This window comes from Candoia aspera, chromosome 1 (genome assembly GCF_035149785.1).
Source record: "Candoia aspera isolate rCanAsp1 chromosome 1, rCanAsp1.hap2, whole genome shotgun sequence".
NCBI classification, from domain to species: Eukaryota; Metazoa; Chordata; class Lepidosauria; order Squamata; family Boidae; genus Candoia; species Candoia aspera.
In genome coordinates this window covers 1062724-1088271 of record NC_086153.1, presented here as the reverse complement: position 1 = coordinate 1088271, position 25548 = coordinate 1062724, and the positions used below count along the sequence as shown (strand labels likewise).

At 50.0% G+C, this 25548-nt stretch overlaps 2 protein-coding genes across 3 annotated transcripts in view; one reads left to right on the top strand and one right to left on the bottom strand.

Annotated features, from left to right (window-relative positions):
- Window positions 1–246: 246 nt before the first annotated feature.
- On the bottom strand, window positions 247–1935 carry LOC134488622 (collagen alpha-1(I) chain-like). The gene has a single exon (XM_063291084.1). It carries the CDS (start codon window positions 1933–1935, stop codon window positions 247–249), a length of 1689 nt encoding a protein of 562 aa, XP_063147154.1.
- The window catches only part of FAM222B (family with sequence similarity 222 member B), a 36734-nt gene continuing 12063 nt past the window's right edge, over window positions 878–25548 (top strand). Inside the window, exon 1 of one of the 2 annotated variants that reach the window (XM_063294896.1) lies at window positions 878–1022. The gene's annotated coding sequence lies outside the window, so the exon portion shown is untranslated. Of the gene's footprint in view, window positions 1023–13884; window positions 13967–25548 lie in introns of those variants that run through there. The other variant, XM_063294889.1, reaches the window with a different exon arrangement.

Here is a 25548-nt window from a genome sequence, read left to right as displayed (position 1 = left end):
AGTTTTGAATAAACTTCAAATCAAGATGAACTGGGATAAAGGCTCATTTTGTTTACTGGCAGAATACTTGGATTTTAGATGATGGCTTTTCAAAAATTAAAATTTCAAAATGTTTCTGTAGAAATTACAGATAATATGTTTGTCAGAAAATTGTGCCATTTCATCTCCTATTCTAAAGTCCTGGTGGTTGGGGAATGGTTTACTGAAAAAGACCACCTTAGGTAGCACAAGGACTCCATTCCCAGCTCATCCCCTATTCTGTGGTGGAGCGGCAGATGAAGGGAGTCTGGCACGCAAAGGGCTCTTAGGCCGGACCTGCCTCGGAGTCCAGAAAACGAGTTCGGGGCGCCTGCAGCGCGGACAGTTGAGCCCCGAAGCGCCTTCCCGGGCAAGCGCAGGCAGGCGAGGGGCGTAGGCTTCGGGGCCGACGGGGGGGGGGAGGGGCCCTCCCGGTCGGCCAGGAGCGAAGGCCGTCTTCCTGTACCGGGAGCGGCCCAAGGGCGGGGTGCCGGCCCCGCGAGACAGCCGCGGCTCGGGCGGGCTCGCACAAGGCCCCGCGCGGGCCAGCCCGGAAATTCGGCCCGCGGACAAAAGAGCCGCGCCTCTCTGCTCGGAGCGAGCGGCGCTTCCGGGGGCGCGTGCGCACACGGAGGAGGCCGACCCAGCCCCAGGGAGGGAGGTTCGGCTCGGCCATCCGAGCTGCGAGCGCTCCCGGCTCCCGGCTGCCATTCCACCGCCGAGGCACGCGGGGGCGCGGGAGGAAGGGCGGCGGGCCCGCCTCGCCTCTCCGCATTGGCCGCCTCGCCCTTTTCCCCGCCTCCCTCCTTCTCGGGGGGGGGCCGGAAGTCGCGCCGCGCCGCTCTCCCTCCGCGCTGACCTTCCCCTGGAGGGCCGGGCGTCGCGGCGCATGCGCAGAAGGGAGCGGCCGAGCCGGCTCTGAGGGGTGACGAGGCGGCGGCGGCGGCGGCGGCAGCGAAGGAGGAGAGCGGCGGCGCCATGAGGGCCGGGCGGGGGCTCCCACGGTGAGCGGGCGGGGCGCCGGGCCCTCCCCCGCGGCGGCAGCCCCCAGGCCGCCTCGGGAGCCCGGCTTTCAGCGGTGGGGGCGCGGGCCCTTCTCCCCTTCTCCCCCCCGGGTCGGCCTCTGTCCGGGCCGGCCCTCGCTCCTGCGGCCCGGGCCCTTCGCCCCCGGCAGCCGCGCGGCCCCCCGGCGCCCGCCCCGCGGCTCCCTCCCCGGCGCCCGTTGCCCGCGCCCGAGGCAGCCCGGCCCCCACCCCGGAGGGCCCGCGGGCGCCCGAGCGGCGCTTCCTGCTCGGGTCCCGCCTCTCCCGCCGCGGAGCCGCAGCCCAGCCGGGGCAGGGCCCCCCCGGGCAGGAATTCGGCCGTGCCTCCGGGCGGGCGGTGGGCCTCGGGGCCGACGCAGGGAGGGCGGCTGCGGCCGTCCCGAAAGCCGCTCGTCGAGGAAGCTGCGTCCGGCTGCCGCGAGCCGCCCCCGGAGGCCTCCCCTGCGGCTGGGACGCCGGCTCGGCGGCCGCTCCGGGCCCGTCCTCCTCCCGGGGGCGGCGCCCCCCCATCCCCCCCCGGAGCTCCCCCCCCGCCCTGGCCAGGATGACGCTTGGCCGGGTTGGTGGATCCGGGGGGGCGGAGGGCGGGGGAGGGGGCTCTCAGTGCAGGGTCCGCCCCCGGACGCCGCCTACCCGCCCCCGCCGCAGAGCGAGCCTTCGATGCGGGGTTTGCGCCCAGGCCGGCCAGCGCGTGGATTCCCCTGGTGGTTGGCCCGGGGGTGGTTCCGCGGAGCAGGGCAGAGGCAGTTTCTGTCAGGCGCCCGCTTCGTTCTTGGCCTGGCTCCGAGGCCTTTTTGTGTCTGGCTTGAAAAGCCAGTTCAGATGATTTCCTCTCTGCCGTAGCCTCGGCCTCTCCCTTCCTCGGGCTGCACATCTGCTGCCAGAACCGGTTGAAAAAACTGTGCTGCGTCGCCGGGCCTCTCGGTGCTCGGGCGTTTAAATGAGAATAGATGGAGGCTGCCTCTGTCTAGCTGGCTCTTCAGGCTGACCCTCCCTCTGCGGAGCGTAGAAGGGATCTTCTCCCTCCCGGCTCCAGATCCTCCTGGCAGGAGAGGGTGGGAGCTGAGTCTGCAGGAATTCCGTGGGAAGCCTGGGCCTTCCTTGCTCTCTGAGCAAAGCACGCAGGCTGAGGAGATTGCCCTTTTCAGTAATGACTGCCCATCTACCCTTTTTTTTTTTTTTGGCGGCTTCAAGTCAGTATCGATTCCTGGCGACTGCCTGGACGTGTCCTTTTCTTAGCAAGATTTGGAAGGTTGAGATTTGCCACCAAGATGTGGGACTGGCACATTTTGCTTGTCAGAGGGGAGATCGTCTGCCACCAGAGAACTCTTTCCTTGGCAGTTGTGCAGGGCGGGGAGTGGGAATTGACCCATTGCCTGATCTCAGTTTGGCTGCCTTTTTTAATCAGCAAAACCGGGGCGGGGGGAAATTGGGGATGTGGCTTGTATAGGATCACACCAACCTTAGATTTTCGGCTCTCCAGTTTTCAGATTGGGGGCCCTTCAACTCAAGAGTCACCCTGGGCCACCCTTTGGGGAAGGAGGTTGTGGCAACTCGCCCCTTTGTGTGCAAAGTCCTGTTTCCCAGGGGATTTTTTCTTGGCTGATTAAAAGAAGGCTGATTTCCTAATTCCAGATATTCCTCCTGCAAAATGGAGGAAAACAGCACCACTGTTTCTGGCAGCCTCATGCAGTCCACAGCCTAGGGGTTAACCGTCCCTGCGTCGAGTGGTTTTGTGTTCCAAGGCTGGAAAACGTTCTTAATTCTTAGGTACAGGAGCCGAGATTTAAACACCAGCTCAGCCTGGCCACGAGAGACGTCATCCCTAGACTTTGAGATCTCTTGTATTTTCTCCCAGTCCTTGTCGCAGTGAAGGGCTGGTTCGTATGTCTTACATATTTAAGCCATGATGAGCTGGAAAAGTAACACTGGCCGGGTTCACATCATATGCCAAACCGTGGTTTACAGCACAGTATCTAGTTTCACGTAACATGCTCAACCAAAGGCAAGCAGGTCATGTAAAGTGAGCTTGCCATTGTTTTATCCGGAGAGGGTTCTTCGCTGTCTAGGCGCTCGTGCTTCTATGGCTTTGCCCACATTCCATTCTTAACTTAAGAGCTGGTAGCAGGTCACAGACAGCAGGCCAAGGCAGCTGAGGTGGACAAGAGCCAGCCAGGCCAGCAGGCTAGCCTAGGTGCTCCGTCCGCCTTCTTGGCTGTGAATGGTGGCTGAGACTGTCTTCAGAGCTGGATACCCCCTACAAACCGAAGAATCCGAAGGCAGGATTAATTGTTGGTTTCAGCTTGCAGTTAAAGCTAATCAGAAATAGCCACCGTTCTGGGCACAGACCACATGCTTAGTCATGAGGGAGCCATCAGATGTAGTTTCGTAGCTGCCACGACTGGGTGGTGTGCCCATTCACATTTGCTGATTGGATTGTGTGTTGATCAAAGGGTTTATGTCATGCGGTCATGCTCACGTTCATATGGCTAGGAGAATTTTTCTAGTGCTGTTAGGTTTGTAACTGCTCTTTAATATTGTCTGTGATTTGCGCACCGTTTGGTAGCTGACCTCAGCAAAGCAGGGCTTAAGGACATAGGTCAGAGCCCTTGCAGCTGCCCTGCACAGAAAGGGCTAGCCTCCCTGGAGGTCTGGGCAGCCGAGGCCTGTGGCCTGATGCAGTCAGAGGGGTCTTGCTCTCTGGGCCCAGCCTGGCTGCCCTGGCGGGGCCCTTCCCAGCCCACGGCAGAGCAGGGGCCCTCTGGCCTTCAGTCTCCTTTTCCGGGCCTGGCTTCGTAGCCATTGGCCGGCTGGCTGGGGTTTTGTGTCGGAGACAAGTGAGGCTGAAGAGGCTGCCTGGGGTGGTTGGCCATGGCCCCGTCCCGTGGTTGCGATGGCCTTCGGTTTTAAGCAGTAGTAAGCAAATGCCACTGTGGTTGGTATTCTTGTGCTTTCCGTGGGGTTTGTATATTTTAAAATTTTTGATAATATTTTTATTTTAATAATTACTTATTATCTTTTTGTAATGATTGTTTTATATCTATTTGCTGTTTTATTTTGTTGTTTTACGCCGCCCAGATTGCTTTGTATGAGATGGGCAGCCATATAAATATGATAGATAAAGAAACAAAGAAATAGCTTTGATAAGCATCCCAGGGAAAATTATGGGATGCAGGTAAAATGATCTTGTGCTCTTTTCTGATTCCCTCCATGGGTTATGTTTCAGTCTCTTAGGACATGGAAATTACTGGAAACAAAGTGAGGTTTTGATGATGTTTTGTTTTAGTCTGCTGATCGAGAATGCTTGCCACTTCCTTTTTTGCAGCCTAATCTTTATACATAAGTGCTCAGAAATATTACTTTGGTTGAAGGGAATTGAATTCCTTCTCAGTAAATACAAAACCTAAAATTTAATTGTTCAATTAAGAACAATTGCTAGACGGTCAAATTTTCCTTAAAATTTTCAGAATCACTGCCACTCCCCTGTGGGAAATTTCTGTAAAGTGTGTTACAAATTTTTACGACCCTTGTGATTTCCTGATTCCGTCTTAGTTAATGTGCAATCTGTGTTTTTACAGTGGGTATATATTAATGAGGCAGAGTGATTTGATTGCAGAATTATATAATGTACAAGTTAAAAATGTTATATGGCAGCAGTCCTTGGGTATATGGCCATATAAGGTGATTCTTGCAAGTTACTAAAAAATAAGTCTAGTTGTGTGCAAATGTCCTTGCAGGTTTGAGGAAAAAACTTGAAGGAACTTCAGAGAACAGTTTTCTGTATAATAACAATGAGGAAGAGGTTATAAAAGTGGGTTGGGATTTATCTAGGCCAGATAAATTTAGATAAATCAACCAAGATTAAAATGAGAAATAAAACACGATTATTTCATGTATTAATTTAGCAAACTGGAATTAATGTGCAAGGAGATCTGACCGGCATTCAGATTACATTTTATGCAATTCAAAAGTCTTCGTTTAGATCTAAAGTGAGTATATTTCCTTGTAGCATTTGTAATTTCAGTAACAAATAGTTAAAAATGCAGTGGGTTGAGTTTACTGTAGTGACTCTGTTTTTGCCTGTTGAATAGGTTTGCTTATACAGTAAGTGCCATGAAATAAAGTTAGTTTATTTATTTATTTGTTTGTTTATCAAATTTGTCACCACCCATCTCCTCCCACCAGAGTTGATATACCAGTATGTTATTTGAGTTAATATGCAGCAAGATAACTTCGTAAAAGTGTCCCTTGGAGTTCTTGATTAGCCTGAAAGGTTTGAAGTAGTTATATATCATTTTTACATCCCAAAATAATTTATAATTGGGATGTAATCCCAGTTATAATCCCAGCATCAGATATAAGAAAACCACAAAGAAAATCATGTTTTTAAAAGGCCAGGTAAATCAGCAGAAACTGTGCCAAGTAAGATTCTATAACAAGGGATTTATCTGTCCATTTTATAACCCAGTAGTTCTGTGCAGTGGCATCAAGAAGAGTATCCTCCTTACTGGTGCAAATACAAGAAAGTCTGCTTCAGTGAGATTTAAAGCAGAGATGCCCAGCCTAAAGCTTTAAGGCCGCGTGTGCCACCTCTGAAGCCCTCTAAAAATTGTTGTTGTTATGTGCCTTCGAGTTGACTCCTGGTGACTGCCTGAACTAATCCCTGCGGTTTTCTTGGCAAGGTTTTTCAGAAGTAATTTGCCATTGCCTCCCTCCTAGGGCTGAGAGAGGGTGACTGGCCCAACGTCACCCAGCTGGCTTTGTGCCTAAGGCGGGACTAGAACTCATGGTCTCCTGGTTTCTAGCCTGATGCCTTAACCACTGGACCAAACTGGCTGTCCTAAAAATTATTAGCAAATCGTAATTTTTAATATGATAGAAGGGAAAATTATAAAGACAAACATATTCACCACATTTTATCAATTTAATAGAATTCTGTTGTTGTTTATTCGTTTAGTCGCTTCCGACTCTTCGTGACTTCATGGACCAGCCCACGCCAGAACTTCCTGTCGGTCGTCAACACCCCCAGCTCCCCCAGGGACGAGTCCGTCACCTCTAGAATATCATCCATCCATCTTGCCCTTGGTCGGCCCCTCTTCCTTTTGCCTTCCACTCTCCCTAGCATCAGCATCTTCTCCAGGGTGTCCTGTCTTCTCATTATGTGGCCAAAGTATTTCAGTTTTGCCTTTAATATCGTTCCCTCAAGTGAGCAGTCTGGCTTTATTTCCTGGAGGATGGACTGGTTTGATCTTCTTGCAGTCCAAGGCACTCTCAGAATTTTCCTCCAACACCACAGTTCAAAAGCATCGATCTTCCTTCGCTCAGCCTTCCTTATGGTCCAGCTCTCGCAGCCATATGTTACTACAGGGAACACCATTGCTTTAACTATGCGGGCCTTTGTTGTCAGTGTGATGTCTCTGCTCTTAACTATTTTATCGAGATTTGTCATTGCTCTTCTTCCAAGGATTAAGCGTCTTCTGATTTCCTGACTGCAGTCAGCATCTGCAGTAATCTTTGCACCTAGGAATACAAAGTCTTTCACTGCTTCTACATTTTCTCCCTCTATTTGCCAGTTATCAATCAAGCTGGTTGCCATAATCTTGGTTTTTTTGAGGTTTAGCTGCAAACCAGCTTTTGCACTTTCTTCTTTCACCTTCATCATAAGGCTCCTCAGTTCCTCTTCACTTTCAGCCATCAAAGTGGTATCATCTGCATATCTGAGATTGTTAATGTTTCTTCCAGAGATTTTAACTCCAGCCTTGGATTCCTCAAGGCCAGCTTGTCGCATGATGTGTTCTGCATACAAGTTGAATAGGTAGGGTGAGAGTATACAGCCCTGCCGTACTCCTTTCCCAATCTTAAACCAGTCTGTTGTTCCATGGTCTGTTCTTACTGTTGCTACTTGGTCGTTATACAGATTCTTCAGGAGGCATACAAGATGACTTGGTATCCCCATACCACTAAGAACTTGCCACAATTTGTTATGGTCCACACAGTCAAAGGCTTTAGAATAGTCAATAAAACAGAAATAGATGTTTTTCTGAAACTCCCTGGCTTTTTCCATTATCCAGCGGATATTGGCAATTTGGTCCCTAGTTCCTCTGCCTTTTCTAAACCCAGCTTGTACATCTGGCAATTCTCGCTCCATGAACTGCTGAAGTCTACCTTGCAGGATCTTGAGCATTACCTTACTGGCATGTGAAATGAGTGCCACTGTTCGATAGTTTGAACATTCTTTAGTGTTTCCCTTTTTTGGTATGGGGATATAAGTTGATTTTTTCCAATCTGATGGCCATTCTTGTGTTTTCCAAATTTGCTGGCATATAGCATGCATTACCTTGACAGCATCATCTTGCAAGATTTTGAACAGTTCAGCTGGGATGCCGTCGTCTCCTGTTGCCTTGTTATTAGCAATGCTTCTTAAGGCCCACTCAACCTCACTCTTCAGGATGTCTGGCTCTAGCTCACCGACCACACCGTCAAAGCTATCCCCGATATTGTTATCCTTCCTATACAGGTCTTCTGTATATTCTTGCCACCTTTTCTTGATCTCTTTTTCTTCTGTTAGGTCCTTGCCATCTTTGTTTTTGATCATGCCCATTTTTGCCTGGAATTTACCTCCAATGTTTCTAATTTTCTGGAAGAGGTCTCTTGTCCTTCCTATTCTATTGTCTTCTTCCACTTCCGCGCATTGCTTGTTTAAAAATAATTCCTTATCTCTTCTGGCTAACCTCTGGAATTTTGCATTCAATTGGGCATATCTCCCCCTATCACTGTTGCCTTTTGCTTTCCTTCTTTCTTGGGCTACTTCTAGTGTCTCAGCAGACAGCCATTTTGCCTTCTTGGTTTTCTCTTTCTTTGGGATGTATTTTGTTGCCGCCTCCTGAACAATGCTGCCAACTTCTGTCCAGAGTTCTTCCGGGACCCTATCTACTAAGTCCAGTCCCTTAAATCTATTCTTCACCTCCACTGCATATTCCTTAGGAATATTAGTGAGCTCATATCTAGCTGATCTGTGGGTCTTCCCTAATCTCTTTAGTCTGATCCTAAATTGTGCAAGAAGAAGTTCGTGATCTGAACTACAGCCAGCTCCAGGCCTTGTTTTTACCGACTGTATAGATGTCCGCCACCTTTGGCTGCAAAGGATGTAGTCAATCTGATTTCGGTGTTGGCCATCTGGTGAAGTCCATGTATAAAGCCGTCTATTAGGTTGTTGGAAGAGAGTGTTTGTTATGCAGAGTGAATTGTCTTGGCAAAATTCTATCAGCCTGTGTCCTGCTTCGTTTTGTTCTCCCAGGCCATACTTACCTGTAATTCGAGGTGTCATTTGACTGCCCACCTTAGCATTCCAGTCTCCCGTGATGAAAGTAACATCTCTTTTAGGCGTGTTGTCCAGTAGGTGCTGCAGATCCTCATAGAACTGCTCTACTTCAGCTTCTTCAGCATTTGTGGTTGGGGCGTATATTTGGATCACTGTGATGTTAGATGGCTTGCCCTGAATTCGAATTGAGATCATTCTGTCGTTTTTGGGGTTGTATCCAAGCACTGCTTTCGCCACTTGACTATTAATTATGAAGGCTACTCCATTTCTTCTGTGGTCCTCTTGTCCGCAGTAGTAGATCTGGTGGTCATTTGATGTGAAGTGGCCCATTCCAGTCCATTTCAGTTCACTGACGCCCAGAATGTCTATCTTTAATCTTGACATCTCACCAATAACCACATCCAATTTGCCCTGGCTCATAGATCTTACATTCCAGGTTCCGATGGTGTGTTGATCCTTAGAACATCGGATTCGCCGTTCACCACCAGCACCGTCGGCCGCTAGCCGTCCTTTCGGCTTTGAGCTAGCTGCGTCATCACGTCTGGGGCTAGTTGAGCTCATCCTCTGTTCCTCCCCAGTAGCATTTTGACCATCTTCCGACCTGGGGGTCTCATCTTCCGATGGTATACCGACATATCTCTGGTTGTACTGATCCATTTAGTTTTCACGGCAAGAATACTGAGGTGGGTTGCCATTACCTTCCCCAGGGATCGCATTTAGTCTGACCTCTCTGTCATGACCTTCTCGTCTTGGGTGGCCCTTCACGGTTTAGCTCATGGCATCATTGAGGTGCTCAAGCTCCAGCACCACGACAAGGTAACGATCCTTTGCTGAAGAATAGAATTCTAACCTGTATGAATTGCATTAAATCAAACTTAGATTTTGACTTGGCCCCATCTACTTTCTGGCCTGCTACACAGCCCCTAGAGTGGTCCTTGGCCCCACGACATCACCAGGTTGAAGGTGACGCTAAGGTCGAACTCTGCTTGTTTAGAGCCTTTTGCTGCACAAATGAGATGTGTGGCTCAGATACAGCCTGTCTCTGTGTTCTGCTTGGCTGATTTTTAAAAAGGATAGAACAGCTGGGAAAAGTGTAGAAAATAATTGGGGGATTGAAACATTTCCCTGTGAGAAAAGGTTAGAATGCTTGGGTCTTTTTCACGTAGAAAATGAGGAGACAAAAGAGGGTATGATTAACATGGAGAAAGGGGGCAGAGAGAAGTCTATCTAATATATATAGCCACTTTTACAAGCGACTCTGGGCAGCTTACAAGTTAAAACAGCAATAAATACCTAAAAACCATGATAATTATAAACAAAAACATCAAAAACTATTAAAAGCTGTGCTAAAACAAAAAGGCGAAGGGATGTGTGGACTTCAACTTCAAGCTTGCTGGCTGGGGAATTCTGGGAGTTGAAGTCCACACATCTTGAAGTTGCCATGCTTGGGAAACATTAATCTAAGGGCTAAATGCCTTAGATTAAATTAGTTTAGTCATGAAATGCCTCTGATGTATATTCGTGACTTTTTATAATACTGTTTTTACCTTTATTTTTGTTTTTTGCATCTAATTTTGTTGAACTTATTAGGACTGGGGTCCTATATATTATATAGTTTATAATATAATATAGTTTATAATATTATAAACTATAATATTATAAACTATAATATTATAATATAAGAATAAAATAAAGATAGCCACCCGGGCTATTTTTGGTGCCCCTAGAAGGGCCCATATAATGCTTTTGCTTCGTGAGCTGCACTGGGTGCCAGTTTGCTTCCAGGTCCAATTCAAGGTATTGGTCATCACCTTTAAAGCCCTACCTGGCATGGGGCCAGGCTACCTGCGGGACCGCCTCACCCCCGTTACATCAACCCGTCCCACCCAGTCAGGCAGAGAGGGCATGTTGCGGACCCCGTCGTTAAGCGAGTTCCCTCTGGCGGGGTCCAGGAGGCAGGCCTCCTCTGTAGCGGCCCCCCATGCTGCCCCCGGAGGTGAGTTGGCCCCTTCGCTCCTGGCCTTCCGGAGGAAACTGAAGACCGGGCTCTGCCGCCTCGCTTGGAGCGGGGAGGGGAATAGTCGTGCCTGGGGATGGCTAGTGCCCTAAAATTGCTCCTCCAACGCAAGAACTGAATTGGATCATAGCCATCTGGACTTTATTATTTTTATTTTTATTAGTTATTTGTAATCATATTTTATAGAGAGTATTTTTATATATTGTAATTGGATGGTATATTTATTGTTTTACTATTTTGTTGTAAACCTCCCAGAGTCCCTCTGGTGGGAGGAGATGGGCGGTGACAAATTAGATAGATAGATAGATAGATCAATAAATGAATACAGGTAGTCCTCACTTAATGATGGCATTTGGGACTGGAATTTCCATTGCTAAGTGATGCAGTCATAAAGTGCAATGTCACATGACTGTGCCATTTAGCGACAGCAGTCCTGGCAGTCCCCGGTTACTGTCATCATCTCTCACTATATTAGTTCTACTGGTTAAGGCAATGGGCTAGAAACCAGGAGGCTGTGAGTTCTAGTCCCGCCTGAGGCATGAAAGCCGGCTGGGTGACCTTGGGCCAGTCATCTCTCTCAGCCCCTCACAGGGTTGTTGTTGTGGGGAAAAGAGGAGGAAGGAGTATTTGGTATGTTCACTGCCTTGAGTTGTTTATAAAAATAATAAAGGTGGGATAGAAAATAAATAAAATAAATTTAACTTAGTGGGTATGGTAAATTGGTTGTTGCTCATTTATGGGTAACATGAAAACTTGTTGCTTGAAAAGGTTGATCGATTGATTACGTGCCATCAAGTAGTTTTCAACTCCTAGAGCCACGTAGATAGATCTCCTCCATGACTATCTGTCCCTGCCTGTTCTCTCAAGTCTCCCAATGCTGCAGCCATTACCACTGTACTGAGTCCCTCCCCCTTGCCGCTGGTCATCCCCCTTGTCCCTTTCCTTCCGCCTTCCCCAGCATCAGAGCCTTCTCCAGAGAGCTGGGTCTTCGCATCGTGTGTCCGAAGTACGACAATTTGAGCCCGGCCATTTGTGCCTTGAGTGGGACCTCTGGGCTGATTAGTTAGATGATCCATCGGTTTGTTCTCTTGGCTGTCCACGGGATTCTCAGGTGTCTTCTCTAACGCCAAAGTTCAAAGGCGTCAATACTCTTCCCATCCTGCTTCTTTAAAGTCCAACTTCCACTTCCATAGAGTGTCACGGGGAATACTGTGGCTTGCACGATCCTGGTTTTTGTAGGTAGAGACACATCCCGGCATCTGAGTATCTTTTCCAAGGCCTTCGTGGCTGCTCTGCTGAGCGCTCGTCTGCGGTGTATTTCTTGACTGCTGGTTCCTTTTCTGTTGATGGTTGATCCTAAAAGGCAGAAGCTAACCCACCACTTCAACATCTTCATTGTCAATTCTGAAGTTTGTTGTTCTATCTGTCATTCTTTATATTTAATTTTAGTCCCATTTTTTTTCACGGTGCTGTTTTAGGGCTTGCAGATCCTTTGCCTTTTTGGCTAATCAGGGTAGTGTCATCAGCATAGTGCAGGTTATTGATGTTTCTTCCTCCAATTTTGAAACCAAGCTCATCTTCCAATCCAGCCTCCCTTAATATATATTCAGCATACAGGTTGAATAAATAAGGGGAGAGCATGCAGCCTTGTTGCTCTCCTTTGCCAGCCAGCCTTTTTCGCCAAGTTCTGCCCATACTCCTGACCCGTATATCAGTTTCTCGGGAGGACAATGGGACGCTCTGGGATTCCCATTTTTCTGAGCGCTTTCCACAGCTTGACATGAGCAACTCAATCAAAGGCCTTTTTATAATCAATGAAGCACACACCGACTTCTTTTTGGTATTCTTTGGCTTTCTCAGTTGTCCAGCGTGCATCAGCGATAAAGTCTCGTGTTCCTCGGCCTTTCCGGAAGCCAGCTTGAACCTCTGGCATCTCTCTCTCCGTGTAGGGCTGTAATCTCCGCTGGATGACCTAAGGATATCGTCCGATAGTCTGCACACCCTGCTCAGTCTCTTTTTATTGGTACTGAAATGCAGATCGACCTCTTCCAATCGTTTGGCCGCTGAGTTGTTCTCTGAATATTTATTTATTTGTTTTCTATCCCGCCTTTATTATTTTTATAAATAACTCAAGGTGGGGAACATCCCTGATACTCCTTCCTCCTCCTATTTTCCCCACCACAACAACCACCCTGTGAGGTGAGTTGGGCTGAGAGGGAGGGACTGGCCCACGGTCACCCAGCCGGCTTTCAGGCCTAAGGCGGGACTGGAACTCTCCTACCACGCCTGATTGGCTCTTGGGCTGAGAGGGAGGGACTGGCCCACGGTCACCCAGCCGGCTTTCAGGCCTAAGGCGGGACTGGAACTCCCAGTCTCCTGGTTTCTAGCCTGTTGCTTTAACCACTAGACCACACTGGCTCTTTGCTGTCATAGCTTGGTTGGAACCTCCACTGATTCTTCTTCGGTTGCTTGCCGTATTTCAGTGGGTGTTCCATCCGCTGCTGTGGCCTTCTGACTTGGGAGTGGCCAGAGGGCTGATGTGGCTTCCTCGTCTAGTACTAGAGGGGCTTGCGAGTAAGGAGTATCTGCTAAAGTAGCTTGGACGTTGAGGTCTCTACTGTAGTGTTCTTGATGTTCTCCTTGAAAATGGGGGGTATATGTTCAAGACCATATTGTGGAACCTGACTGGGTTTCTTCTTCTTCTTTAGCATAACATGCAGCTCGCGCATGAACTGTTCGTGATCTCTTCCACAGCGAGCACCTGGCCATGTCTTTGATGCTATAATTGAGCTCCTCCACCTCCTTTTAGCAACAATAGAGTCAGTTTGATCTCTAGATACTCCACCTGGTGATGTCCAAGTATAGAGGCATCATTCTGATTGTTTGAAGACAGTGTTAGCTATGAAGAAATCATTGGAGTGGCAGAAATTCATAAAGTCGTCTCCTGTTTCCTCAGCCGTACAATCCAACTACATATTTTTCTTTCATGTTTCCAATGTGGGCATTCCAGTCTCCCGTCAGAAGAAGCACATCTTGCTTGCATGTTCTCTTGATTTCAAATTGGGCTTGCTCGTAAAACTCATCAACCTCTTCTTCTTCTGCATCGGTAGTGGGAACATACATTTGAATGATTGCCGTATTGAAAGGTTGTCCACAAAGCCTAATCCATATTATTTGGTCATTGATTGCATTGTAGCCAAGTAGTGTTCTTGATATACCTTCCTGACTGACACCATTTCGTCTTTGTTTTCCATGTCCTGAGTAATAAACTCTCTTGGGTGAAAGTGTCCCACCTGAGTCCATCTCAATTCGCTGATGCCTAAGACGTCAGGTTGTAGTCGTTTCACTTCATCTTTCGCTGTGGTGAGCTTTCCCGCGTTGATGCGTCTTACATTCCATGTTCCTGCTGTAATTCTGTCTCTGCAGATTTGGATTTTCTTTTCCTTTGTGGCAACGTCAGCAGCTAGACCTCCGAAAGGCTTTGTCTAGCCTTGTCGTAAACACCACTGGGACTCCGAGAGATCCTCAGCTCTTCCTCTCCAGCATCTTGAGTGCCATCTGACCCTGGTTTGTCAGCAGGCACTGTGTTGTCAGTCAGTTTTGTATTTTCTGCCCGTGTGGTTTTCCTGGTAAAAATACGGGTTTACCATGGCCTTCTCCCGCGCAGGACGGGTTGATACCTTTGCCACTGTCACTAAAGCAATCCTATGCCCCTGGCAGCTTCCCGTATCGCTGCTGCCCAGTGTAGGTGCCTGCTTGCTTTAGCTGGGCAGCTGGGATGACCTTCATGCCTTGGGGTGCCTGAATACTCTTGGCATACACCCCGATATTCTTCACTCATCCCTCGCAGGAGCACACCATGAGGCCGTACAGCAGGACTTGCGTGGGGGGTGCGTAGAGGCAAACGTTTAAGTTTTAGTTCTCCCTGCTAAACAGTATTGGAAGCCATCCTGCTTGTGCAGCAATGCAAGTCGGTCTGCTGAAAGCAGGGGTGGGGGGTGGTTCGACTTCTGCCTCCAGGCACTCTTCTCCAAATTGCTAGCGCTGCCCAAGTTGCCGTTGATCAGCCATTCCACTCCCCGCTCCGCCTTGTCCTCCCAATAAACTTCCAGGGCACTAGCCCGATTATGGCTGCCGACTTCAGCACTAAAGCATCGCTTCCCCAGGTTTTTGCCTCATTGGCATCGACATGGCGCCAGGTACTTGTATTTAAAGTCAGCCTGGCTGACCAAATTGCCTTTCCGACAAGGAAGGAAAAGTCGCTACTCAGAATGAGTTGCCTGGATCTGCCCAGCAGGAACTTAATGGATTTGCTTCGACTTGGAAGAAGAAGGGGAAATAATTGATTAATGCTAAACACAGGGGGTTATTTTATTTAATAAATTTATGAGCCATTCCCTCTGCCTAATTAGTGCTCTGGGCAATGTAGGAAACCAGCAAACTAAAACTTGTGCGTCATAAAAGTACACAGATAGAAAGGAACAGGAGGATGACTCTTCACAACCTAAAGGCATATTTGGATAGCCTGGAAGACACGTGTGGGGATCTTTACATCTCGTCGTCTCTTTTCTGATGTATGGCGAGGAGGGGGCAAGCTCAAGTAGGAAAATGCCCAGGAAGTGTGTGGTTTGGGTGTGTGTGTGGGGGGGGAGCCTTTGCCTTATAACGCTCTGGGAAATGCAGTCTAAATAAAGAGAAATGGGAATGCTTTTTAAAGAGACCTGTGCATGACTGTGCTAGATGCTGTGGGAGTTCAGTTTGAGGAGGCTCCAAACGAATCGATGGAAGTTCGTGTTCATACAAGGCGCCATAGTTCTCTGGAATTTGCAGGCATCTGTGATAGAGATGGCCACCAATGGAGGAGTAAACTGTCAGCTGTGAATGGTCTTTAGAATGGTTGCAGGCCCCCTCTTCAACCAGAGCGCAACAAAGGACATCGCTTGCCTTGCTTCTGAGTTTTCAGAATGCATCTGAATGCATCATGTGGCGCAGAGCGGTAGGCAGCAGCATTGCAACCGAAACTCTCCCCACGACCCGGGTTTGATCCCAGCAGAAGCTGGATCCTCGGGTAGCCGGCTCAGGTTGACTCAGCCTTCCATCCTTCCTAGGTCGGGAAAATGAGCACCCGGCTTGCTGGGGAAGGCGACGACTGGGGAAAGCAATGGCAACCCACCCCGCTATAGTCTGTCAAGAAAATGTTGCGAAAGCAGCATCCCCCAGAAGGGTTAGACATGACTTGGTGCTTCCACCGGGGACCTTTCACCTTTTCACCCTGAATGTAGGATACAGTAATCCTTGACTTGCAACCAGAACACTCATTGTTAAGCGGTGCGGTCATTAAGCGAGGCATCACGTGATTGCACCCATTTTTATGACTTTTTTGCAGCAGCCATTAAGTGAATCACATGGTTCCCCATCGACTTTGCTTGTCAGAAGCTGGCTGGGAAGGTCGCAAATGGCGATCACGTGATCCTGGGACACTGCAACTGTCGTAAATACATGCCAGTTGCCAAGTGCCCTAATTTGGGTCATGTGACGGCAGGCCCCCCCGCCACGATGGTCATAAACATGAGGAATGGTTGTAAGTCACTTTTTTCAGTGCTGTCATAACTTCAAGTGGTTGCTAAACAAATGGTTGTAAGTCGAGGACGGCCTGTAGAGGGAGCCTTGTCTGGCCCCAGGCGGCGGTGGCTTCTTGATTTTTTTTTTTATGCCACCATTATTGTTTGTGTGAATAGCTCCAGGTGGCAAACATGCCTAATACTTCCTCCTCCTATTTTCCCCACAACAACAACCCTGTGTGGTGGGCTGGGCTGAGAGAGAGCGGCTGCTTGTATTCTTAAGCAGGCTTTGCAGGACTCAGCCATGGGCTCTTGTGGCACTGTACTCAGGAGCCTTCTTCGTTGAACCGTCTGCTTATGCAGCAGTTCTCTGGTCTGAAGGTGAGGGACCTCATGCCAGCAGAGGCTGGCTCTCTTGCTCGGTGGTGCTCAGGGCCCCGTTCCAGGACCCTTGCAAGCGGAAGGAAAGGAGAGGGCGGGCCCTTCCCCTTCCACGTGGAATTTCTTGACCGCTTGTGCTCCTGAAGAGAGCTGGGACGCACCTGGCTGCTTTTGGAAGGACTTGCTGGGAAGGTACTCAAGCAAGCCGTTCCTCCTCCATGGGGATCTCGGTCTTTGGTGCTCCTAAATGTTAATGGTCCTCTCCTTTCAACGTGATTTCTCACCACTGTGATTCTTCTTGAAAGAATGGCTATAACATTTTAAAAACCTAGCAATTTTTGGAAGGATGGTAGTAGTTGAGCTACAGTATGTGATGATGGGAATGTCCCTTATTAACTGCAGCTAGACTTGTCCACAAAGATGGCGGTCCGCTCCTTGTGTAATTCCATAAGGGCTTGTTAATTGCTAAATATAAGCTTTACAGCTATAAAATGTTGAGATTTTTCAAAGGGGGAACCGTCCAAGAAGTCCTGCAGATTTCCTGTAAAAAACTTCTTTCAGGAAAGGTGGAAGAAACCAGGTTTAAAAAAAAATCTAAAAGAAAGCTCTGCTTCTACTTGGATGGTTTGAGATCCTTGTTTTTCTTTTACTTCAAACTTCTGAGGAGCGATGCGTAAATATTTCTAATACGTAAAGAGAAGTTTGCCAGTGCAGGGGCGGCTGCAGGAGGGATGCGCTCCATGCGCTCTGATTCTGAGAGGTCGTGCTCATGCTGAAGCGAGCCAGGCACAGGGCAGGTCTGCAGCTGTGGGGCTTGACAGTTGCAGTGTCCAGGTCCCTGGAGCTGGGGGGGGGCTCCCTCCTGGGAGGTCTTCAGGCAGGCAGGTGGGCTCTTCCTCTGGATTTCCTCCACAGAGCAGAGGATCAGGCCTGGGAGAGACCTGTCGGATTCCCCCCAACAGGGTGATTTTATGTTGCAGCTCCCGGAGGGCCCTTTCTCAGCGTGCTCTCTTGTGCACGGCCCACAACTTTAAAATGGTACTCAGGTCAGTCAGGGTGGCTCGCAGCAGTCAGGATGTGGTTCCAGTCCCTAGTGAGCCCTGGACGTCCCTTGGTGCTTGGAGCAAGTCTGCCTTGTCAGGCATCAGGGGGTCCTGTTGAACCATCTCCCAGAAGGCTGCGCAGAGGGACGACGGGATGCGTATCTGCTAAAAAGGCTCTCCAGCTGAACACTGATCCTGTCTAGACAGTGGCTGTTCACACAGCCAGCCGCTAATTCGGTCGTCAGTTTTCACGGTTGGACTTGTTATCCTGGTGAGCATGGGAGTATAGAAGTGTAACTAAGTAAGTAAATAAACCATACCATCCAGGTCACCTGTTGCCATTTGTGGGGAGGAACAGGCCCTCCCATTCCCTCAGCCTTGCCTGGTACCATATTAGGTATTATGCAAGTTTGTATGACCCTTGGTGACTTTTTCCCTGGCGGCCAGTTCGGCAGCAGGGAGTTTGGCTTGGGGGTGGGGCCAGCTGGTGTTGGGCAGTGAGCTCTGTAGATCATTTTATGGTTTCAGCCTTTCTGTTTATGCATCCAGTTTATGCATCCAGAGGACTGGCTCCAATTTCTGCCCCTTCAGTCTTACCTGGGGAGGACTGAGCAGAGCACGGATGCTGCCCCACGGTGGACTGGGTTTCTTCACGTGGCACACCGGGTCAGGAGATGATAGTTGCAGTCCTACTTGACCCAGGCACTTTGGGGTAGAAACGACCCCTCTTTTGCTTCTGCAGTGGCTCACTGCACCCTATTCTGCTTGCCCCCATTGACCTGGTAAGGGGTATTTTACAAACCCGGCCTTCCAGTCAGCCGGTAGTGTTGATTCTTGACCCTGGCAGATTGGAAACCAAAGGTGGTGGAAATTGAATGATGATTTCTATTACGACCCAAATGGAGTCAGTGAGAAGAGCCTGTGGAGGTGTCTGGAGCAGGCAGACAGCCTGATGGGAGTTCTGATTGCTGCTAAATATGGAGCCACGTCAGCACAGGTGGAAGCGGGGAGGGGCGAGGCGGTATCCGTGGCCCTGCCTGGCTCACAGGGATGCGCCCCTTGCTCGGCTAGCTATGTGAGAGCAGCTCGGTTTTAAATGTGTTTTCCTTTTTCCCTATTTTCATTTCATCACAGAGAAAATAGTCTGGTGGGATGGATGGAGGTAGGTCGGTAGGTCGGTCGGTCATACTGGTCACAGCTGGGGGTTTCCCTCCTTGCTATTTGTGAGTTTATCTCCCCCCCTCCCCCAGATCCATAGACTATGAAAAGTTGGCTGGTTTTTCCAAGGCGCTCTCCAGCCATCCTGAGCTATTCTCCCTTTTGGCTTTGTGGGGTCCAGTGTGATGGCTGCAACACTCAAGTGCTCACTAATTACGACTCATAAGCTTCTGCTTAAAAATCTATTTTAATGGTACGAAGCATTTCAGTACAGAAGAAAAGTTGCGAATGAAACTTCCCGCGCATTTCTACAATTAAAAGCTCAGTAACTGCAACTTCCCCCCCACTGCCCCTTAGGTATGCACCCCCTCCTTCCCACGCCAGCAGGTGGCTGTAACGGCTCTTGGTAGATGACTTTGGCGCAAGGAGCTAGCCCAAACAAGATGATTCAGACTCCAACCACGCTCCCCCTCCTTGCTGGTCGACTCGCATGTTGACACGTGTTGCAGGAAGATGGCTGCGAGTCCGATAAGATGTTCTGGGAACATTTGATCGGGGAGCATGACATCCGGAGCCGTTGGGTTTTCATTGCATGCGGCCTCAAGACAGGCTTCTGCCTTCTAAGCGGCTCTCAAATTGGCAGCACGGTTATTAATGTGAACGGCAGCTTGCCTCCCGCCAAAGGCATAAGCCGCACAGCAGTTTACGTCCCTGCTGTAGGATAAAACCTGGCCCTGCGGTGAAAAGAGCAGATGGAACCATCTTGTGGAAGCGCGTCCCCAGCAGAGGATTGCCAGATGACACTGGCACCCTTGTCTCTGCCAGCCGGGTTTGCCTTCACCTCGCCTGGAAAAGGGACAGCGCCCTCTTGCCAGGTGACAGATGCATGCCCCACAGGGCTTCCTCCTCCCTCTATATTGTTGCTGGCCACACAAAATGACTTGGAGGGTCATGGGTCACCCAGATCTGAGTTCGTTTTAATAGGTAGCAGAATCAGGGAGATGGAAGTTCCTTCAAATTCACAGACCACCTGTGACCTCCAAGCCATTTTCTGTGGCCAGCAATGACATGGAGGAGGAAGCCCTGTGGGGCATGCATCTGTCACCTGGCAAGAGGGCATTGTCCCTTTTCCAAGCGAGGTGAGGGCAAACCCGGCTGGCAGAGTCAAGGGTGCAAGTTCACTGGGGGCCCAGAACAGCGCCAAGAGTGGTGCTCACAGCAAGAGAAGGACGGTGCGGCTTGGCCAAATGCCACGGAGTGTCTCCCCATCCAGGGAGGTCAGCCCAAAGGCTGCCGTAGCCCTGATCTTCTCTCTGCCGAAGTTCCTGCTTGCGAAGCCTACTCCGACAGCTGGCCATGCGCCCTGCCCCTCCTAGGCTACCTCAGATGCGAGGGTGACCCCATGTTGCTTTACAGGCCCAGTGCAGGGTGACTGCCGGGGCCCGGCTTTGGCAGGCGCTGCGGGCGAGGGGGCAGCGGGCTCTCTTCTGCTGCGTCGGTTTCGCGGTTTGTAGCTGTTCCCCGTGTCACTTACTGTACAGGTAGTCCTCAGCTTACAACCACAATTGGGACTGGAATTTCCATTGTAAGTCGTCGTGGCTGTAAGTCGAGTCACCACGTGACTGGACCCAATTTTAGGACCACTTTTACAGCGGTCATTAAGCAAATCCAGCTTCCCCAGTGAGTATTTTTTGCTGGAAAACGACAAAACATGTCACAAAACGTGATCGTGTGACCACAGGATGCTGCAACCGGTCATAAATGTGAGCTGGTTGCCAGGCACCTGAAATATGATCATGTGACCATGTGGGGGGTGCACCCATTCCATCGTAACTTCAGACCGTTGTTAAACAAAGAGGTCATAAGTTGAGCACTGCCTGTACACCCAGCTCTGGTGCCAGGAGCGACTCATCCTAGGTAGCCAAGGCAAAATGGCAAAACACACTCTGTTTCACAGTAATGTTTTAAGTACATGGTTTGCAGCATGCCATGATACACTTCATTCTCTTCGTTTTCGACTCCCAAGGGATCTTTGTGTCAGTACATGAAAAGAAGAAGACGCTGCTAAACTTGGCGGATGACACAGGGCTGGGAGGATTGGTTAATACCTGGGGTGCGTTCTTGGGAGTGCAGATTCCAGATCGTGGAAAGGTGCGGTCTCTTTTGCCCTGGTCAGCCCCACTTGGGGTCCTGTGTGCAGTTCCGGGCACCCCAGTTCGAAAGGGAAGCGAAGCAGGCTCAGAGGAAGGCGGCCAAGATGGAGAAGCCCTTTGGCGAACAGTGAAAGGGTCTGGGATGTTTCGTGTGCAGGGGAGAGGACGGAGGGGAGACACAGCGGCAGTCCTCAGATGTCCAGAGGGGTGTGGTGTGGGGGAGAGAGTAGGCTTTTTCTCTGTTTCTCCGGAGAGCAAGACTGGGACCAGTGGGTAAGGACTACGGGGAAGGAGGTTCTGGCTGGAATGACGGAAAGCGGGTCCCCGCCGTCTTCACAACGTCCACTTGTATCTTCAACGAGTGCTGTGGCCCCGTTTTCTCAGGGCTGAAATGCCCCACTTCAGCCTCTCTTCATAGCACTTCATCTCTGCCCTTTCTTTGACCGTCCCTTTTGCCTTTCCTGGACCTGTTCCAGCACCTCCAAATCCTCAGAAAGCTGTACCCAGAACTGACACGGGACACAGCGATGGGGACCGAGCGATGTTGGATAATGGGAACCGGTTACTTCCCACCACTCGGAAGCTGTGATTAGTGAAAAGCGCAAGTCAGAATTTATGTGGGTCGGAAAGTCCTGTGGGATTCTCCTTAAGGCTGATTTTCCAAAGGTTTTGGACAGCCTTGGAGGTCTGGAAAAGTAACCCCACCTGCCTGAAACATCTAAACAGGCGCCCTGCACGCTCACGTCTCCGCTTGGTAGTTTTTGGCGTAACCACGGCTTTAGTGACCTTCTGTTCCCCGTCTTCCGGATGCGGGTCTCCCTTCTGCCGGCGTGCAGCAAGTGCTCCTGTCCCGTTCCAGCTCTCGCAAGAGCCCCCACTGCACTTAGCGGCTGCCGAAGAGGCAGAGCAGCAGGGACAGGTGAGCCTTTCGCACCTGAGCGGGGAGGGCCTGGCCTGCCTTTTGCTTGTAATCCCCTCTGCTCAGTGGCAGCTCTTCCTTGGGGGCTTGTGTGGGGAACACGATCTGCCAGGAGTGCTGAAGGGGTAAGACCACTCCTGTTTTCTGCTTCTTAGTGACTTAGGATATTCATCAGAATTTAAGAAGCGTCACTCACTTTAGCACTGCCCTGGTCTTCTCCAGTTCAGCCCCCCACCTCCTTTTTAAAACTTGTCCTTCAGTGTGGAACATTTCAGTTCTCTGATTTAGGAATACCTTACAGCTGCTACTGAAAGAAAATTAAAGGGCCTGCGGCATTTATTTGACGGGCAACTAAAGTCTGGTTTTATTTGTTCAGATGCCTCTTTGGGCGGGGTGGGCGTCGGGAACCTGGTCTTCTGCATAAAAGGGCACATCAGAGGGCCTCGTAATCACTCCATTATTTCTCTGCTGCTTTGTTCCACACCGACAAGGAGTTTCAGAGGCTGCAACTTAGATGCGCCTAAGGAGGGATAAATACACCGTGGGTGGAGCTGAGGGGGAGCTGCCCTCTGCCAGCAGTAGAGTTGGTACTTTGCTCTTTTGTAATCCGGTAATTTGGGGGAAACGTGTTTGCAAAATGTGAACGTGGAGAACCAGCCGAGCAAAGTCGGGCTGGGGAGACTCAGTCATGGAGCAACGTCTCCTGAGCTCCCGGATGGCCTGGATTTAAACTGGCATTGCTGGATTGTCATCAAAGTACTGGGGGACGTGAGAAGGTAGAACGTGTATAGCACCAGGAACAACTTGGAGAAAAATCAGGAAATAGATGTCATAATCTTGGTTATGTGCATCCAAGGTAGTTCTTATATAAATGTGTGTGTGCCAGGGGAACGCGAGTGTCTAGTCCCTTGCTTTGAGTAAGATGTCATGGAATCCTAGCTTGGAGGGAGCCCCGTAGACTATTCTGACGTGCTCTACAGGTGGTCCTCGCTTAACTACCACAGTTGGGACCAGAATTTCAGCAGCCCCCACCTTAGGAAGGAAAGGAGTCCCCAACCCTCCTGCATTTTAGAAAGCTGTGAAAACTCCCTTATTGCAGTGTGTTGTTTTTTCTCCTTGTGTGAATGTGTGTGTTTTGAAGGGCAATGGAGTTGGGTTGCTTTTTGTAATTTTTATTATATTTGATTGTACTTTATTGTTACGTAAACTGTCTTGAGTTGTGAGAAATTAGGCCAGTATGGAAATGCGGAATTTACAAATAGGCCATCAGATCCCACCCCCTGCTCAGGGCAGACTCCAAATTAGAGCCTCCCTGGCCAGTGGCTGTCCAGCCTCTGCTCGACCCCTCCAGGGAAGGGGACTCACCTCCCCCCCCCCGGCTCACAGTGCCCCTCCAGCCAACAGCAATTTCTCTTGGAAGCTTTTCCTGACTTTCTGTCGGAATCTGCCTCCAGGAGCCGGAAGCCAGGACTCCTCGTCCTGCCCGCTGGGCGAGAGAGGACGGGTCCTGCCCCCTCCTGGTGAAACCCTTCCTGTCTCTGGAGGGGGCTCTCCTCCCCCTCAGGCATCCTTCCTCAAGCTCGAAGAGCCTCAGCGCCTTCCGTGGCTCTTCTAGGGCTGACTCCCCGGGCCTCTGATCCCGCTCGTTGCCCTTCTCGGATCCTGTTCCAGTTTCCCTGAATCCTTGAAGTCTGATACCCAGAACTGGGCACGGTCCTCAAGGTGAGGCCTGACTAAAGCCGGGTGTCGTTTACCAGCCTTTTCCCTCCCTGCCCCGAGCCTTAATGCTTTAAACCTCTGGAATGTGTCCCTTAGCACCGGCTGGAAGCACCTGCCTCCTGAAAGCATAACATCTGCGCAGGTCGGCCTGGAAGTTGTCTTTCTCCCACGTGCTTGCTAGGAAAAGGCAGCGGCCTAGAAACCGGGATCCAGCAGCAGCAGCAGAAACCCGGCTCGGCTAAGTAGCGCCAAGGGCAGCGAGAGGAGATTTTCAGGCACTTGGGCAGATGTTAATCAACGCGATTCGTCACTGGCCTCCAATGGCAATGCTCGGAAGGTTCTGCCTCTCAAGCAGAGGATGGCTGCAGTGGCGCTCGTTCGCGCAGCGAAAGGGAGGAAGCCCCCGTTTTCCTCCCCAGCCAGGGAGCTTGGGCTCTTCAGCTGCGCGGCACTTGCCCTGGAGTGGCATTTAGTCCCCACAGTCACTTTTAGGGTGGTGGGCAAAAAGAGAGACAAGAAGGACTGGTGCCATGCCTTCTCCTCCAGACCCTTGTTTGTATTATTGTCAGCCCTTCGAGGTAGGCCAGGTCAAGAAACACACTCCACAAGAAACACTAGAACTCTACAGGTCGTCCTCAACCTACAACCGTTCATTTAACAAGGTTCAAAGTTACAACAGCCTCAGAAAAAGTGCAAAAAACGTCTGTTGGGAAAGCTGAATTCCCTTAACAACTGCCACAAAAATGGCCATAAAATCAGGTCCAGTCACGCGGTGACTCGAATTATGACCGCAACAACTTAAGATGGAAAGTCCGGTCCCAATTGTGGTCGTAAGTTGAGGACGACCTGTACTTTATTAATATATGCCACAATACAGAATTTTGGAAGTCAGAGTATTTCCCCTTCCCTCCCTCTTACAACAGAATTAAAGTGGGCTACCTTGAGTTTCTTTCTCACCCCTTCCTGTTTTCCCAGGCTAAGTTCATGTTTTCCTAACAGCTGCCACATACTTTCTTCAAGGCCGTCTTCAAATTCCTCTGCGATGGTAGCACCTGCCGTGCTTGGGCTCCCTAATTAACCGAGGGCTGCAGTGGTTGCCTGCTCTTTCTGAAGGTGCCCTCCAGGGGCACTTTTAGCCATGACTTTCCACCGTGAGCCCTGCCTTATTTGAGGCCACCCCCAGGTCTTCTGACTCCAGGTAAACAGACCGTTTCTGGCAATCTTAGAGCCAACTGTGAAGAAGTCACTTCTGGGTGGTGCCCAGGAATCTCTCTCCTGGGGTTTCTAGGGATCCTTAGGATGTAACGTAGGGATTCTCAACTTTGAGGAGCCAGTGGACGTATCCGAAGTTTTGAGAGGGTGTTACTGACATTCTTGTTGAAGTATTTATAATCCACTCAAGATTCAGGGGATTTTGTGCCAGCTCGTAATCCCTATCTAGATATCAAAGCACACAGGAGCAGCGGCTCACCAGGTCCGGCGGCTTCTTGCTGAAAGGAAGGTGCTTCTTAAGTTTCCTGAAGGCGGCCTGGCTTTCGGCTCAGTTTTGCGGGCAGGAGCGGCTCTTCTGAGGCCGGACTCAACCCCGAAGCAGAATGTGCCAGCCTTCCAACCAGAGTCCTGTCGGAACCCCATGATGCTGTTACTGAGGGACTCTGAGGCCCTTCCGTTGCCTTTTCCTGCTGTGTTTTGTCATGCAGAAGCAAACGTGGGCAGACAGGTTGTGGGCTGGGGGTAGGATTTGGGGAGGGTTTTAAGAAGGGAAAGGAAGCGTTTCAGTTCCCTTGTTCTATATTCCTGTATTTATTGTACTGTTCTGTGGCTGACAGTCACCCTGCCAAAATTCATCAGGTCTGCAATGTCAAGATGCTTGAGGGGCCACAGCTAAAGGAACTAGCCTGGGGGCCAGCTGTGAGCCCCAACTCTGGAGGGCTGCACCACTCTGCATTTGGAGGAGGCAGTAGAGAAGACTCTCAAGCTCCTCTTAGCCGCTTCACATTCCTCTCTCATCCTTTGCATGAGCCTTGAATACCCGGCTTTTTCCCCAGGCACCTGGGCGGTGGGGGATGATTTTGTCAATACGTTCGTATTTTAGTTCCTGGGGTTTGCCTAATTTTGTTTGTTACTGTATTGAATGTTGTTTTAAATTGTATGCTGCCCAGAGTTGTAATGAGATGAACAGCTTATAAATATGATTTATAAATAAATACAGGTA

Excerpts from the sequence above, each read along its gene's own strand:
- LOC134488622 (XM_063291084.1), bottom strand. The coding sequence starts at position 1,935 with ATGTGCAGCCCGAGGAAGGGAGAGGCCGAGGCTACGGCAGAGAGGAAA.